This window comes from Physella acuta, unplaced genomic scaffold, assembly GCF_028476545.2.
Source record: "Physella acuta isolate Inbredline_101_S28 unplaced genomic scaffold, ASM2847654v3 ptg002280l, whole genome shotgun sequence".
In the NCBI taxonomy this organism is placed as follows: Eukaryota; Metazoa; Mollusca; class Gastropoda; family Physidae; genus Physella; species Physella acuta.
The window spans coordinates 25556-42856 of NW_026733778.1; the positions used below are offsets into that span (position 1 = coordinate 25556).

At 35.9% G+C, this 17301-nt stretch overlaps 2 protein-coding genes across 2 annotated transcripts; both read right to left on the bottom strand.

Annotated features, from left to right (window-relative positions):
• Positions 1 to 697: 697 nt before the first annotated feature.
• LOC131932784 (histone H1-delta) lies at positions 698 to 2791 on the bottom strand. Its single transcript, XM_059289691.1, has 2 exons — positions 2568 to 2791; positions 698 to 1537 (listed from the first exon to the last, which is right to left on the bottom strand). The coding sequence occupies exons 1-2, from the start codon at positions 2712 to 2714 to the stop codon at positions 1025 to 1027; spliced, it is 660 nt and encodes a 219-aa protein (XP_059145674.1). The 5' UTR covers positions 2715 to 2791; the 3' UTR covers positions 698 to 1024.
• Positions 2792 to 8464: 5673 nt separating this feature from the next.
• LOC131932785 (S-antigen protein-like) lies at positions 8465 to 10521 on the bottom strand. Its single transcript, XM_059289692.1, has 5 exons — positions 10500 to 10521; positions 9599 to 9772; positions 9239 to 9508; positions 8728 to 9045; positions 8465 to 8613 (listed from the first exon to the last, which is right to left on the bottom strand). The coding sequence occupies exons 1-5, from the start codon at positions 10519 to 10521 to the stop codon at positions 8465 to 8467; spliced, it is 933 nt and encodes a 310-aa protein (XP_059145675.1).
• Between the last annotated feature and the right edge of the window lie 6780 nt (positions 10522 to 17301).

The following is a 17301-nucleotide window of genomic DNA, read 5'->3' on the forward strand; positions in this document are numbered from 1 at the left end:
TAAGCTGTGATCTAGGTGTTCTTGACTGGACAATACTGCTAATAGTTTTACAAATGTATTGCGGTTTCATAAAAATGTTGGAATTAGTCCTGTATTTTGCTTGAAAAATTGTTTTAATAGTGTATGAGATAGTATTCACTAGTAGTTGCTGGCAACACACACCAGTATAAGTGAGATCATACCACCCCCTTCCCTATGACGATTAGCCTAATGATCAAATGCCTAGACCAGAACCATAATTTTAAATTTTAATTACCAGCTGAGATCAGAAAAGGTAGGTATTCTGGTGGTTAAATAAGCATGTGGTATGTTGCAGGATTTATTCAAAGGGCCACCCTTATTAAATTGATGGTGCAGATCTGTGCATTTCCAACCTTATTTACTTAAAATTTTAAAAGGCATTGTCCCTCCCCTAATCTGTTTTTAATCAACCTTACATGATTGTTTCACTTTTCAGAAATTTGCAATGCACATGCTGTTTCACCTAATCAATATAAAAATATAAGTGATGTTGGGTATGTGCAATAAAGTGTATGCAACCTTTTAACTGTTTACTCTTGTATTATAATTACCATAGCAAATTACCACCAATCTATGATCTGCTTTAATTAGTATTATGTTTAAATTTAAACACAAAATAGAAGACAACACACACAAAACAAGTACAGTGATTACAATTAAAAGAAAAAAATCAGTTTTATCACATGTTACTTTATTGGTCATGGATTCATACCACAACCTTGCAGATTGCAACATACCCCGAATAGGACATCATGTTAAAATAATGAGGATGAGAAAGCAGGCAATGGTGCATATGTAGGGCAAATATAACAATTGCTTGAACATAATGGCATGATGATATGAGAAGGGTATGAAAATGAAATATATTACAAATGAAAGATGTCTGTCAGAAATCCACAATCCAGAGTGCTGCCACATCTGTTTACATGTCCGTTAGTTGTCATAGAAATCTGGATGAAATAATTTATCGAGTCCTTTCTCAGTCAATTTTTATATCACACTTTTACTTTTCCTTTTTGGGTGCAGCTTTCTTTGCAGGCGCTGCTTTCTTTGGAGAGGCTTTCTTTTTGGGTGTTTTGGGCTTTTTAGGTTTAGCCGCAGCTGCTGGTTTAGGTGCCTTGGGTTTCTTAGCAGCAGCCTTCTTGGGAGATTTTGGCTTCTTGGCTGCAGCTGGCTTTTTGGCTGCTGGTGCGGCAGCAGGAGCAGCAGCTTTCTTTGCCTTGGGCTTTTTGGCTTTGGCTGGAGATTTAGGCTTGACAGCCTTTGGTTTCTCAGCCTTTTTAGGTGATTTAGCCTTTGGCTTGGCTTCTTCCTTGGCGCCAATCTTGAATGAGCCAGATGCACCAACACCTTTGGACTGCTTCAAGTTTCCATTCTTGGCTCCAGCACGGAGAGCCATCTTCAAGTGGCTGTTGATGGTTTTCTCATCTTTTCCAACGTTGTAGTTTGCCATTATGTACTTAAGGATGGCCTGTCGTGAAGAACCACCTCGCTCTTTCAAGCTTGTGATAGCAGCCTGAAATTAAGGGAAAAAATATTATAACTTATTCTATGTATAATTAACAATAGCATTTTAATGCTAAATTCAAAATAATAATGCAGATCTAGATCTACGTGCAACACAGTGAAGACTGGAAACCACAATTAATAGAACCTTGTATAAAATAATACATTTTGGTTGCCAGATGTTTATTACATCAAAAAGTTTGATCCTCTGTATTTGCATTATTTTAAAAACTTAATTATTCCTGTTACTAAATTAAATAGTACATTACTTGAAATTTCAGAGAGAAAAACTAATATAGTAATTATAGAAAAATCCCATCGTAGCATATGCTTAAAACAGCCAATTCAAAATGAGGTGTATTGGAAAACCACAATGAACCAGTGACAACTAGATCTAGACCAGATTATCACTAAATTTGACTAAATCAAATATCAGAAAGAAATAGTACACAATTTTCTGTCTCAGAATATTAACTAGTTGATTTTACTTTAGTATACAATCTTTATTCAGGTACTAGATATAATATAGATCTAATCTAGTATTTATATTTATGGAATCTAGATTTACCCCAAAAACATTTTTATTTTAAAACAAAAACAAATCTTCCACACAGCCTATTAATTTTATTAGTAGTCTAGTAGTAGTACCCTGTATTAGTCACTGTAATACAGTATAGGCCTACTATAAATGAAATACTACCTAGATCTATAGTTGTTCAATAGTAACAAGGGATAGATAAAGATCTCTAGATCTAGTCTTAAAAATATTTGATTACATTGAGATCATCTCTAATATATTACTAATATAAGAAATAGCCAGAACTTAAAATAATTATTAGTAGTTAGACTAGTAGTAAAATAGAAGGCCTAATTATTAATTAATAATTAAGTGAATTAGTCTAGCTAGATTTATAATAATTATTAATTATTATATTTTCCTAGATCTAGACTAGATCTAGAATAGATATAATTCTAAGTCTAGGTCACTCTACAACTGAATTTTAATTCAATTTTTCGTATGGCGGAGAGCGGAGACATACCTTGATCATGTCGCAATATTTTGGATGGTTCGCTGGCTTCTTATTTTTTGGTTTACTGACTGCTGCTTTTTTCTTTGGAGCCTTAGCAGGAGCAGCCGTAGCTGGGGCATCAGCAGCCGGTGCAGCAACAGCAACTGGATCTTCCATTTTAATAGCTAAATGATATTTACTGTTCGACAACTTGCTATTGCAACGATACGAACTGGTCGAGAGTCAAACGGGAAGTGTTCATATGCCAGCTGCGAGAGTTCATATAAGCTGGTGCGCGGACGTCCTAGAAAGCAAAAAGTTTGAAGATCCGCCAACCGTCGAGAAACTCGTTTGATTTTGCGCGTTTGTGCTTAGCCGCACGTTTAAAAAATTAATTTACAATTAATTGGTTTGAACAAACACTACTTTAATGGTTGCATTAGATTAAGGGGATGTTCTTTTAGTTATTCATATCAATATTTTCATGAGCGTTTAGATTGTTTATTTAAAATAAGCGATTTTCCAGGAGTATATCGCACACTAAGATACTGGGTGGTCTCATATAAACTTAAATTGTAAATTCAAAACTGCATATAAAATTAAATTAATACTTAATTTTATTAAAATATACAACGATTAAGATTTCCACCGCTTATCTTCTTACAAAACTTTCACATTTCTTTCAAAATCGCGTAGAAACTTTTGGTTCATGAACACAAATTCTGATACTCGTCGCCATTTTCCCTAATTTAGTCTAAAATAATAGAGCAATAAAATATTTTATTTTGAAATAATTTCAACCGCGGTCGTTGTTTAAATAGCATCAAAATTACTATAGAGTCTGTGTGTTTCAGTTTTAATAGCTATTAATATATTGGTTGCCACACTGTATTAATATTTAATTGAAAATTCACAGTACTATCGATAAGACCATCTTGGAAAACTACTCAAAATCATGGAGGATCTGCTTGACCTTTAGTGATCAATTTTAACAAAAATTTCTTCCCCAAACTGTTTTTTAGTGAAAAATTTTACGAATAAAGCAAAATAAAGATGCTTATAATGAATTTTAAAATCATATAAATTTGTTCAAATTGCTCAAGATATATTTTTAACACAAATTTAGTCTACAGACCCTATCTACATCAAATCTAGGTCAGAGAGGTTGATATTTTTTTGCTTCAGCTTGGTAGCCTAAAGTATTAGGTTATTTCCATTCTATTTAGATGAACTAACAATCATGATTCATTTATGCATTAGAACTAAGCATTCTGTACTTTTTTAATCATTACATATTAAATTGGGAAGTATTTTACAGTTCTAAAATAAATATTTTTGTTGCTCGCAGGAAAGCACTGGGTAACAACTCGAACCTCGATCGTCTATCGCCATCTTCCTCAAGTTAATTTCATGTTCACACACCACCAAAAGAGGCTTTTTTTTCCTCTTGTAGGACAATGCTAATATTTGTTTTAATAATATCAATATTATTTCGAATATCCCTTCATTTTATTGAAGTTTAAACACCATTTGGGTATATATTATCTTTATGCATTTAAAAGTAAAGCGACCAAAGGGTCAGCAATAGGAATATACCATGACGTCATTCGCCAGCGTTTGTTGATTACTTTTGCTGTTATTTTTATTGCTTATACAACTGTTTAAGCATGCACAAATGTTACTTTTAAAATACAAATGAAAGAGCCTTAAGAGGTTTACAAACTCATAAACATTTAAAGCAATATTTTGGTAATTTTCCCCCGTTACAATACGCGCATTGTTTGAATTTGCATGTTATTAAATTCTCACTTTTTTCCGTGATCCCAGTTATAGCCATTTTTAGTAGATCTATATTCATTTATTTGATAATAATTATAGTTAAAATTTACAGTTCAGATGGGTCTAAATACAAGCCTTTTTCTCCATATTTAAATATACAATAGGTTAAATAAAAATTTATTTTTACCAACATTTAACATTTTACTCGTTTGCATCTACATTGTTTTGCCGAAAAATTTAGCGATTTTCTTTATTATTTCTGCAGATGTGAATTTAAAGTTATCCAGACCTACCCTTTAAGTTTCAGTGGGACAACAACACAATTATTAGTTTTAATTACACGATAGAATCTAGATCTAGTAAAATCTAGAACGAGATCTATAAGCCTGGGCCTTGGCTTATTCAATATTCTTTAAAGAATCTTTCAAATTATTTGCTGGCCAATTGTTTTTGTTACATTCAAATTAAACAACCATTTTGGGTAATATACACAAATTTTTTTTTATTTAACTTTAAATTATTAGTAAAATATACTGTGATTTACATATAATTTGAATAAAAAACGCGTAAAGCAAGTCCGAAAATTATCTTTAAAGCGGAGACAACTCGAAAAAAACAACAGTTTACATTATGTTTGGCGCTTTCACGGATTACATCCCATGGCCAGTGTTTACTTATTCTAATACCGTATAGTATAGCTTTAGTTTCTAAGGGGTTTCTGGAAACATTACGTGGCTTATTTTAAAAGAAAATATAGACATATAGATTATAGAGCAGTTAACTTATATCTTAGACCTTCGAGAAATTTATAAAACTACTTTTGTCTATTTAACTATCCTAACTAGCAGACATTGTGCACATATAATAATTAAAAATAAAACAACAAAGGGGGTGTTTAATCAGGTATTAATATAAAAATAATATAATATTGCCTTCTAACCAGATATTAATCTAAAATTAATGTAACTTAATAATATTCAGAAATTATAATACAATTAAATTAAATTTGTCTTATATTCATTGATATAAAATTGGTATAACATTACCTTATACCCAGAAATTAATATTAAAGTAATATAACTTTACCGCACACCCAGAAATTAACACAAAATTAATAGAACTTTGGATTATACCCAGAAATTAACATAACACTAATATAACCTTGCTTTTTACCCAGAAACTCTGTTAAGCTCAAGGGTTGAGTTAAAGTGTGTCATATTATGTAAAGTAGTCCGCGCAGTAGCGTAGCGAGAGGGGGGGGGGGGCATATGTCCACGGGCGCCGACCTTAGGGGGCGCCAAAATGGGTTTGAAAAATAAATTGAAAGTTTGAGGGGGGTGCACATTGAAAGTTTGAGGGGGGGGGGGGGTGCAAATCGAAAAGTTTGTCCCTGTGCGCCGGGAAGGGTCGCTACGCCTCTGAGTCCGCGTTAAATAGGAACCTGCTGAAAGCATTCTTCGACGGATAAAATCAAACATCTTTTCCGAACATACTAATAATACTGATGCTGTCTACCCATACCTCATGTAGCACAATATAACCAGCCAATAAACCACCCCTACCCCATGTGTGTGGTAGCGTTACAAGTGGGGAGTGGGGAGGTGTGCACGGCATCTTGTGATTCATATGCACAGTCCAGGAAAAGCTACACTATGTTTTCAATATCGATATTAGACAGATTGAATTCTTCGTTCTTTCACTCACTTCAACTTTTTTAGCGTAAAGGATTTTCTGGCCCATCAAAATGTTAAATACATAATTAATTATTCTGATGTTTAACTGCGAGGGGATATAACTTTCTAAAGTCCCGCTATGGAATCCAGTTTTAAAATTATCCTTTTTAAAAACGCGATTCTCTCCCTTAGAAAAAACTGCCAGCTGTGTAATTTTTTATGAAGCTACTAAAAATAAATTAGCTTAATTTACGTATTTAGCCCATGATCAAACGTTTCCTGCTAACTCAACAAAATGTTCTACTTTTCATTTGAGCATCCAACTCCTAAAGATTCCTTTTTGACGATGTTTTACATATTTGTTTTCAATTTTTTTTTTAGTGTGAGATTTTATTTCAATTTTTTAGCGCATTTTCCTTACACGAATTGCGATTAACTCGTCATTTCTGGATGGATGGATGGATGTGTGTCCGCAGCTTTAATTCGTATCTCCTCCTCAACGAAGCAATATCGACGACTAGTTCCAAAAAGCTAATATGTTAAGCAAGTTCCGAGGATGATTGTGGGCCAAAAAATTCCCGGAATTCCTTCCTGGATTTCCCGGAAAAGCCAAAAAACCTCGGAAAAAATGCAGTTTTTGGCCCATATCTCGGCAACCAGACCACTTAGCGACTTGAAACATTTACCAATCGATTCCTGCCATAATTTAGAACAATATTGCCGAAGAAAGTTTTCAAAAATATCCTTTCGTTCGGTCACAAAAATTAATTAAGAACAAATAAGTTTAAATTTATAGGATGATATTTACTACTTTACTTTTTTAAACTGAGCATCGTGTAGGCCTACTCGTTAAAATAAAACTATTTCCGTTGATATTGGTTAATATAGTTGTCTTTTTTAGCGCAATTTCCATACTGGTTTCTATTTTGTTTTGAATTATTAAAACTACTTGTGTTGCATTATTTATTTGCTGAATATATGATTTATCTCGATTTAAAATTGTTATGGATACCATAAGGAAATTGCGCTTAAATTGTCACTAGACTTTTTATTAACTTGTTTAGTTAAATGAATGGTTAATTAGGGTTAAAAAGTATTCAGGTACAAATTGACGATCGCGACAAGGTGGGTGGGAGGGGGGTGGACACCATGAGGTGCCGCACCGGGTGACACCCGACCTAGCGACGCCGCTGTTACAGAGCAATATGTATGTAGTTTATAGGCTATTAAAAGTACCAGCTATACAATACATCGTAATATTTCACATGTGATGAGGTTCAGGTTAGAAATTTTACAGTAGAATATGAAAGGAATGCAGATTCGTTTCGTGGCATAGTCATGTGTTGAAATCGCCAGTATATTTTAACACTTGAAAATAGTCAAGCGACACTGAACAAAAGCATTGAACTTTACAATATGAATTGAAACGGATTTGAAAATAGGCTGATTGTTGTTGTAGTAATAGATATTGAGGTTGCCGAAATCACACATGACTTTTGAAAAAAAAATTCCACGGGGCTCCCGCCCCCCCCCCCCCCCCCCCTTTCCACACATCTCCCTCAGTATACATCCCTCACCCACCCGCTCTGATCCGCCTATGCAAATTTTAAAGACTACAAAACTCACGTGTCTACACTTATCCAATATTTAATTAGTCATAATTAGTTAATAAGTGGTGTGGCACCCCCCACCAGCTTCGCCTTTCTTTTTCAGGAGACAAGATGTTGACTCACATGAATATTTACTTTAGATTCGCTACCATAGCTGTGTGCCAAGTTTGACCATCTATGAAATTCTCTCTTTCCCTCTCCCTTTCTTTCTTTCTCTCACTACTCTTTCTCTCATACACTCACATTCTCTCCGCACATTACCCAAAAACTCTCCAAACTTAAATAGAAATGTATTTATTAAAAAAAAAAAGCAATGTGTGTATGATGAGGGTGGGTTGGGGGGGGGGGGGGGGGGGGGGGGGCGTGTGCGAATTTTCCAGAAATGACATCATGCCCCTGGAAGTGCAAACAGACTGTGTGTGACCTAACCGATTTTTCTCGCGGAGAGAGCTCTGCTAGGCAGGTCACGGTGACCCTCGAAAACAAAAGTGCATTTTATCTCATGGAGACGTTTGAAAAACGATTGAGCAGGGCGGTAGCTGGGCGGGGGAAGGGGGGGGGGGGGGGGGGGCTGGATGGACGATTTGTATGTCCCAGGGAGCAGTATAGAGGGTGACTGGGGTTCAATGTGATGTATAATTGATACAAGTTTTTCGTCTGGGATAAACTCGAACCGCTGGCAACCGCATCAATCAAGGACCACAACTCAATCAGAGTTCGGTGGAAGTCGGTCTGCGCTGCTCTGGTCTTCTGGCCTGTGTCAATGTGAGGAAAAAAACAATCCTCAATCACTTTCTTCTAACAATCCTCCATCACTTTCTTCTAACAATCCTCCATCACTTTCTTCTATCAATCCTCCATCACTTTATTCTAACAATGCTCCATCACTTTCTTCTAACAATCCTCCATCACTTTCTTCTAACAATCCTCCATCACTTTCTTCTAACAATCCTCCATTACTTTCTTCTAACAATCCTCCATTACTTTCTTCTAACAATCCTCCATTACTTTCTTCTAACAATCCTCAATCACTTTCTTCTAACAATCCTCCATTACTTTCTTCTAACAATCCTCCATTACTTTCTTCTAACAATCCTCCATTACTTTCTTCTAACAATCCTCAATCACTTTCTTCTAACAATCCTCCATCACTTTCTTCTAACAATCCTCCATTACTTTCTTCTAACAATCCTCCATTACTTTCTTCTAACAATCCTCCATTACTTTCTTCCAACAATCCTCCATCACTGTCTTCTAACAATCCTCCATTACTTTCTTCTAACAATCCTCCATTACTTTCTTCTAACAATCCTCCATCATTTTCTTCTAACAATCCTCCATTACTTTCTTCTAACAATCCTCCATCATTTTCTTCTAACAATCCTCCATCATTTTCTTCTAACAATCCTCCATCACTTTCTTCTAACAATCCTCCATCACTTTCTTCTAACAATCCTCAACCCTTACATTCTAACAATCCGCCATCACTTTCTTCTAACAATCCGCCATCACTTTCTTCTAACAATCCTCCATCACTTTCCTCTAACCATCCTCCATCACTTTCTTCTAACAATCCTCCATCACTTTCTTCTAACAATCCTCCATCACTTTCTTCTAACACTCCTCCATCATCCATCACTTTCTTCTAAGAATCCTCCATCACTTTCTTCTAACAATCCTCCATCACTTTCTTCTAACAATCCTCCATTACTTTCTTCTAACAATCCTCCATTACTTTCTTCTAACAATCCTCCACCACTTTCTTCTAACAATCCTCCATCACTTTCTTCTAACAATCCTCCATCACTTTCTTCTAACAATCCTCCATTACTTTTTTCCAACAATCCTCCATCACTATCTTCTAACAATCCTCCATCACTTTCTTCTAACAATCCTCTATCACTTTCTTCTAACAATCCTCAATCACTTTCTTCTAACAATCCTCCATTACTTTCTTCTAACAATCCTCAATCACTTTCTTCTAACAATCCTCCATTACTTTCTTCTAACAATCCTCCATCACTTTCTTTTAACAATCCTCCATCACTTTCTTCTAACAATCCTCCATCACTTTCTTTTAACAATCCTCCATCACTTTCTTCTAACAATCCTCCATCGCTTTCTTCTAACAATCCTCCATCACTTTCTTGTAACAATCCTCCATCACTTTCTTCTAACAGTCATCCACCCTCTCATTCTAACTATCCAGTACCATCTTCTCCACACAAAAAATAAAATAAAAAATCCTGCACTTTTCATAATATGGTCATGGTCCAGAAAAGCTTTTTCGTTTGACAATATTCATTGTATATTCGTTTTGTATCCAGTGTTTCTTTTAGACTTGTTTCCCGGGGGGGGGGGGGGGGGGGCGGACACCGTAAAGAGTATATATTTTCTATATAAATTCCCATTTTCATTTCGTTTTGGGGGGGGGGGGGGGGCGGGCAGCGAAGAGATGCCTGGAAGAAACTCTGTGTGTATCTTAGGAACGTGCTCATTTTTTCACTTCTAATAGTTATAGGTCACTGTTGTGGGATTAAGTGTGGGGGGAAAAACGTATGGAGACGTGTGGACATCTACAAAATTTAAGAGTACTCCTATAGTGTGTGTGTGGAAGGTGGGGGGGGGGGGGGGGGTGGCAGATCAACTTTCACTACAAACAAACATATGTACAATCTATTTTATGCGTGGCGGTTCTCTGAATCGACTTTATACAATGTAATAATAATATTATTTTTCTAAACCACCATGTAGCTTACAGGGAACATTTGTGAAACCCACTTTATGCATGAAATATAAATCACCCGCTTTGTTGGTAAAAATGAAAACTAAATAGACGTACGAAATCTCTATTTTATTATTTCCATGACAATTATGAGGCATATGTTAAAACTTGCAACCTTGGACACATGCAGGGGACATGTGTACTGAAATCATAGGCGTCGGCCAATACAATGTTGCTTTCATTGGGAGTGTGCCAGGGACATTTGATTATAAAAGTGTTTTAATATCAGTGACGCCATTAGCAGTGGCGTAGGCAGGGGGGTGTTAGGGGGGTCATAACCCCCACCCCCATAGACCCCTCGGTATATATAAAAAGTATGAGGGGGGGTGCAAATCGAAAGTTTGAGGGGGGGGGTGCAAATCGAAAGTTTGTCCCCGGGTAAAAATTGGAACCCCCCCCCCCTTGAGACGATCCTGGCTACGCCACTGGCCATTAGGTTGGGTGTCAATGGGTGCGGCTATTAAAGGGATCACAAATGTTCCTCCTTAACAACAGTTACTAGAGTTATACATATTTTGATTACCTTTATTTATCTCCCGTTTCGGCTTTCGTTGACATTTTCCTTTAAAGTCTTGTCTCGGATTTCGTCGAGTTAGCCGGAAGTAAAATCTAGGTCAATGAGACCTGCGTGAAAAAAAATTATGTTTAGGATTCTGTTCGGGTTAGGTTCAGGTCGTGAATGAGAAACACCTTGTAAGGGTTAGTGACTGACTCAGATTGTCCCACGTCCATGATGCTACCAAATATTGATTTTGGGAACTAGACGGGTTTGTATTAGAGGATGTAGATCTAGATGAGCTGGTATTTAAGCACAATGAGCAACCCACCATCAAAGAGCTGCAGGGAATTCTTCACAAAGTTTTCTCAGACGGTAGATGAGACGACTAGGAAAGAACCCCCTTAGAAGGTGCGTTCTTCAGCGATGAAGACTATTTTATTTTTATCCAAAAGGTGTTACATAAAATCGTTTGTGGAGTTAAATTTCCCAGACTCAAGCCGGTAGGGATCCCAATGATATTTTGTTCGATTTTAGAGAAACATTTTAATTTAGGCACATTTTACAATTTATGGAAAGTCTCCAAGGCAAGCACAGTGAAGATACGGACCTTCATGAACACATTTCCTTAGACAGATATTGAAATTGAGATGACAGGACAAAGTGCCGAACATAGAATTATGGAGGAAAGCAAGGCAGGAGCCTATGTTGCAAATAAGAAGGAGGAAGTGGCGCTGGGTGGGTCACACACTGCGAAAGGCTTACCCAAATGTGACACGCCAAGCGCTTGAGTGGAACCCCCAGGGAAAGCAGAGTTTCTTCCAGGCATCTCAGCCTCCCCCCCCCCCCCCGAAGAAAGTCTACCGCCCCAGGACCAAATGGAATTTTTATAGAAAAAATATACTTTTAACAGTGTCCGCCCCACGGAAATTTTAGTCCGTCCCCCCGAAAATTTCAAGTGCCCCCCACACCCCCCCCCTCCCCCGCCCAAGACAGACATGGAGGCGGAGTCTTCTCGAAGAACTGAAGCCAACAGTGATGTCTTGGGAGACTGCAAAATCAATCGGACGAAATAGAAGGAAATGGTGGAGGCCCTAATGTTTCATAAGGAGCAAACTAAATATTATATTTTATTAACCCCCCCCCCCCCCCGGGTACAAATACAGCTCGGACCCAATTCTAATTAGAATCTAGTTGGAGTTACAAGTTCTTGGAGAATACTCTACCAAAACACATCGACAACAGTTCGAGGCTTACGTGTTCTTGTCTTAGTTGCTTTGGTGTGGAAAAAAAAATAAGCGTTCACCAATAATGTACATCTAACTGGTAGTATTACAAGTATGAGCAGTAGTTTGTACATTGCTGGGTATATTTATTACTTCTCACCGCCCCATGCGTATATTTCTCAAACAGGTTCATTGAGAGCCTCAACGACAGCGCCGATTGAGAGATAAGGTTTTACATAATTTCTCAGTCCACATGCTCTTTGAGAATTTATCGTCGATGGAGTGTAGCTCTCCAGCATCGGGAAAGCAGAAGCAAAAAGTTAACGTGATAAACATTTTTTTTTAGCTTACACTGTTTGGAGAATTCTACAGAGTGTAAATAGATGCAAATAGTTTTAGAGACAACAGACTAAGAGAAGTTCGAGACATAAGTGTTGAATCGCAGGAAGAATTTATGTCAGCGCTTCTGACATAAACACCCGAACTGACTCAAATCACGTTCAGCCTTCAGTGGCGGAACTAGAAAAAAAAGGCTCCCCCGCAAATAAACATTTTGGGCCCCCCTATATGTATATATATATATATATATATATATATATATATATATATATATATATATATATATATATATATATATATATATATATATATATATATATATATATATATACTAGCGTGCTTCTCTAATTTTAAAATAGTCTATTACCTGAGTATTTTAATCTATTTTATTGCAATGTATAACCACTCTGAGATAACGAACCAGTGAACAATAAGTCCGAACTAATTTCGGGCCCGCTATAATCCCTGTTTTACAAATGTTTTTATTACATTTTCCCGCAAATTGATAATAATAGTAATTTTTCAAGCTGGTCAAATCTATATAAACACGTAAGCTTGATTTGTACAATGGTTTCTCGCGTTATGTTTATTTTTATGATTATTTTGTATTTATATTATTAGTTTTGAATACGTTCATTTTTATACGTTTAGGATTCTTTAGTATGCCTTATTTAAATAATAATTAAGAGAATAAATTGCTTTTTAACTTACATAGTACAAAACTATTTAAATAAGCTTTATGGGCACCCTTATTTTAAAGAAGGGCAGTAAGTCATGGAAGTAGTGTGAACGTTTGCCTATCTTTCAAACTACAGCTCTTGTAGATTTTATATTTTTCTACGCAACAGTGTGTGTTAGTTACTGTAGAACAATCACTGCTATACTAGACATGTTTTTTTTTTTTACAAAACCACTATCAAGGTGCGCGAAAAATATTATTTATGAAAAGAAAATTCATTGTTTTTTGGTCGGAATTGGGCCCCTAAACGTCATGGGCCCCCCCGCATTGCGGGGTCTGGCGGCACTGTAGTTCCGCCCCTGTCAGCCTTCTTGTTGAACTTGTTGTCTACACCATTTTCAAGTCATACGTAACTTTGGGTGTTAATTTCTTCATTGAATCTGCAAGCTTTGCCCATCGTTTGGGTGTGTACGAATACCAGTGGCGTAGCCAGGATCGTCTCAAGGGGGGGGGGGGGTCCAATTTTTACCCGGGGACAAACTTTCGATTTGCACCCCCCTCAAACTTTCGATTTGCACCCCCCCCTCAAACTTTCGATTTGCACCCCCCCTCAAACTTTCGATTTGCACCACCCCCTCAAACTTTCGATTTGCACCCCCCTCAAACTTTCGATTTGCACCCCCCCCTCAAACTTTCGATTTGCACCCCCCCTCAAACTTTCGATTTGCACCACCCCCTCAAACTTTCGATTTGCACACCCCCTCTTACTTTTTATATATATACCGAGGGGTCTATGGGGGGGGGGGGGGGGGGTTATGACCCCCCCCTAACCCCCCCCCCCCCCCCTGCCTACGCCACTGACGAATACTAATAATGAAACTTGAGAAAAAAGTTTCCACTTTAAATTTTTTTTAAATTTTTGAGCGGGTAAGCACAAGAAACTTTGTAATAAAACTTAGCTATGACAACAATTATGGCATGTTTATCAGGTCTCTGGTGTCACATTCTCTGCTGGCTGGGGTATTTATGAACGCTCCGTTACCAACCAACTCGACCAAGCATCACCTATTGCAATTTTTTCTATATCGTATACGAAGTATAGTATAGTATATTGTAATCGTGAGGTGAAAAAAAATAAAAATTCTGACAAAGCTCAACGGTTAACACCTTCCTGAGTAGGAAAAACCTAGTTTTGCAATCTTATCTCTATCTATTTGCGTATGACTTCAGTACCGTTTCACTTAAATGGACGAAATTTCTTTCTTATAAGTTTTATCGCCTTTCTATCAACTCTTGGGCGATTTCCAGAAGGGGTGCTTCATTTCCGATTTAACAAATCAAAACTTTCTATATTTCTATGGCCAGATTTTCTCTTAAGTGCCTTCCTAAGATAGTTTAGGGGAGCCAACTCCTGCTTTACTCAATTTGGCATCATCACCATTTTGCAATGGGTTTAGAAATATAGTTGATTATAATCAGTTATTAGTTTTACCCCTAAAATAAAACCCCATTGTTTTCCCTATAAAATAAGTTTTTTTTGTCTGGGTGTCACTGGCCTACCTAAATAGTGTCTTACATTGCCTGTGGAAATGATAGTTATTTGTGTGGGATGCACTTGACTTAATAACCAATGTAGAAATCCAAACCCAAACATTGAATTGGCTCTGAGTTTGGCGGCTAAGCATGTCTTTTAATACTCAAGTCTTCAACACAAAGTAAAACAAAAAAAGGTATAAAATTAAAACAACTCGAAAGTTTCATTTTGAAAACATTTTTTTTTTAATGTCTTCATTATCAATATAAGAATAATATTATCATCCATGAAATCATCAACTAGAAGAAAATACAAAAATATCCAGGAAAATGATGCACAGCAAACAAATGTCATGTCAGTTAAATGATTGACTGTGTTACATCTATGAAACATCTACACACTGATCCAACTCCTGGCACCCATTTAAGTTCTATACATGATACATGTGGACATATACACACTGATCCAACTCCTGGCACTTATCTAAGTTCTATACATGATACATGTGGAAGTAATTTACCAAGTTACACTACACAGACATTACGTTATTTTTGGTCCATTTTACACACAGATACATGAAGGAAATCACTTGCCCAACTATCCATTACAAAATTCAAACATTTTTTTGCCTGCAGGGTAAAGAAAAAACAAAAATAACCTGCGCGTATGTCTACATTTCATGACATTTTGACATGCTGTAAATCCTGATCTAAATATAAAAACCTTCTCATACATCACGACTGAAATAAATGTGTTCACCAAAAGGGGAGTGAAATCAAACCCAGTTTAGTTTTTATATTATTTTCAGAAAGTCATTAAAATGATTGAGTTGAGAAACTGATAACATGACAACCAGATCAGCTCACTTAGATAAACAAATTAAAAAAAAAAAAACAGTTACAGACCAACTAAAATGATTTTGAAATCTATTTCTACCAGATTTATCTCTAGCAGTTAATTAAATTAGGCATAGAAAAATCTAAGTAAAATAGACCATACCTTGGACATCTGATTAACCCAGTTTTACTAAAACTAAACCATGCAACACATACCAATATAAACCATGGTCAAAACAAGTAACATGAAATTTAACCCCATTCACGCTGACATAGACCATGTAACATAAAACAAAGTTTACAACAAAAATAAAATAAAACAAGACCACAAAAAGCAGGATATCACAAAAGGATTGAACAAAAAAAAAAAAAAAAAATTATTTACAAAATTTTCAGCACTCAGCAATCAATGTTCTTTCCAAGGTTATATTTACACTGTCCAAGTGGTCCAAATAATTTAGTGGAATTTACTTCATAAGCAGGAAAAAAAAAAAAATCAAGATAAAACTCCAGACAACATTCACCCTTGACAGAAATGAATGTCAACAATTTGTTCAATTTAATACTCCTAGATGTTTTGTTCCTAATAAAGACATTCATCGGCTAGCATACCACAGCATTACCATGTTAATCTACCTAGGATCATTAACAGAATTCTCAAGTCTAAATCATACAAATGAACATGTTTAAACCATCTGTAACAACTATACACCCGTATATCAATATACTATATAGGAACATCAACAGGGTTCAACATATACATGCATTACGCTTGTTGAAGATACTCCCAGTACAATTTTCTCTGAAGCAAAAATATTTGATTACCCACCGTATACAGACTTTGTGTAATCCAACATAATATCATTGCATGCCTTAAATGTAGTTAAAACATTAAAGTCAACATTCAGTATATAGAAAACAACTCAAATGGACACAGTGAAAAAGATAATTTTCAGTACCGTACAGATATTTTTTTAAAAGTTCGAAATTTCATTTCCACTTATAAAAAAAATCTAGAAATAAAAAAATGTTTTAAAGTTACATAAACTGGGAACACCTCATAAACGTTTAAGTCTTTTAAGTCACATAAAACAACAACACAGTGAAAGATTTTTTTTACAATGTCAGACTGCCTTAAAAGGTAAAAAACAAACAGAATTATTGACATTGTAACTTTACTCATAGCCGACATTTTATAAGACAAATTAAGGGCACTAAGTACGCATTTGTGGCTCTAGTAATTTGCTTTTGTTTCGTTAAAATATTTATACATAACCAAGTTATGATTTTTGTGTGACCATAAGCTATGTATAAAATGATACAGCTATGGGCTAGATGCCATTTATTTAACTTTTTTTTTGTAAAACAATAAACAACAGATAACACTTTTAAAACAATGTGAGCAGAGCTTGATATTATGGCTTGATTCTTGGTCTAACATCCAAGGTACTAACCTAAACCCATATAGTGGGATGTGTTATAAAACCAGTCTAGTGTGTCATGTCATCCTAAAAGTGTGTGATGTGTTATCCTAAAACCATGGAAGGTAATGTTATCCTATATCATACAGTGTGTGTTTTATATTGTTATGGACAAAACACCAAGAGAGAAGTGGACACAAGAGAACTGGACATGTTGAGAGACACCAAGAAATTTTTTTAACTGATATATTTTGCTATCTATAACACTTAGTAGGGCAATGAATAGGTAAAAAATTAATAGTAAGAAATTACTGTACAATATAAAGTCATGTAGCAAATTAAGTGGTTTTTTTTTTAAATTTAAAAAAAAAAAGAAAAATAAATCT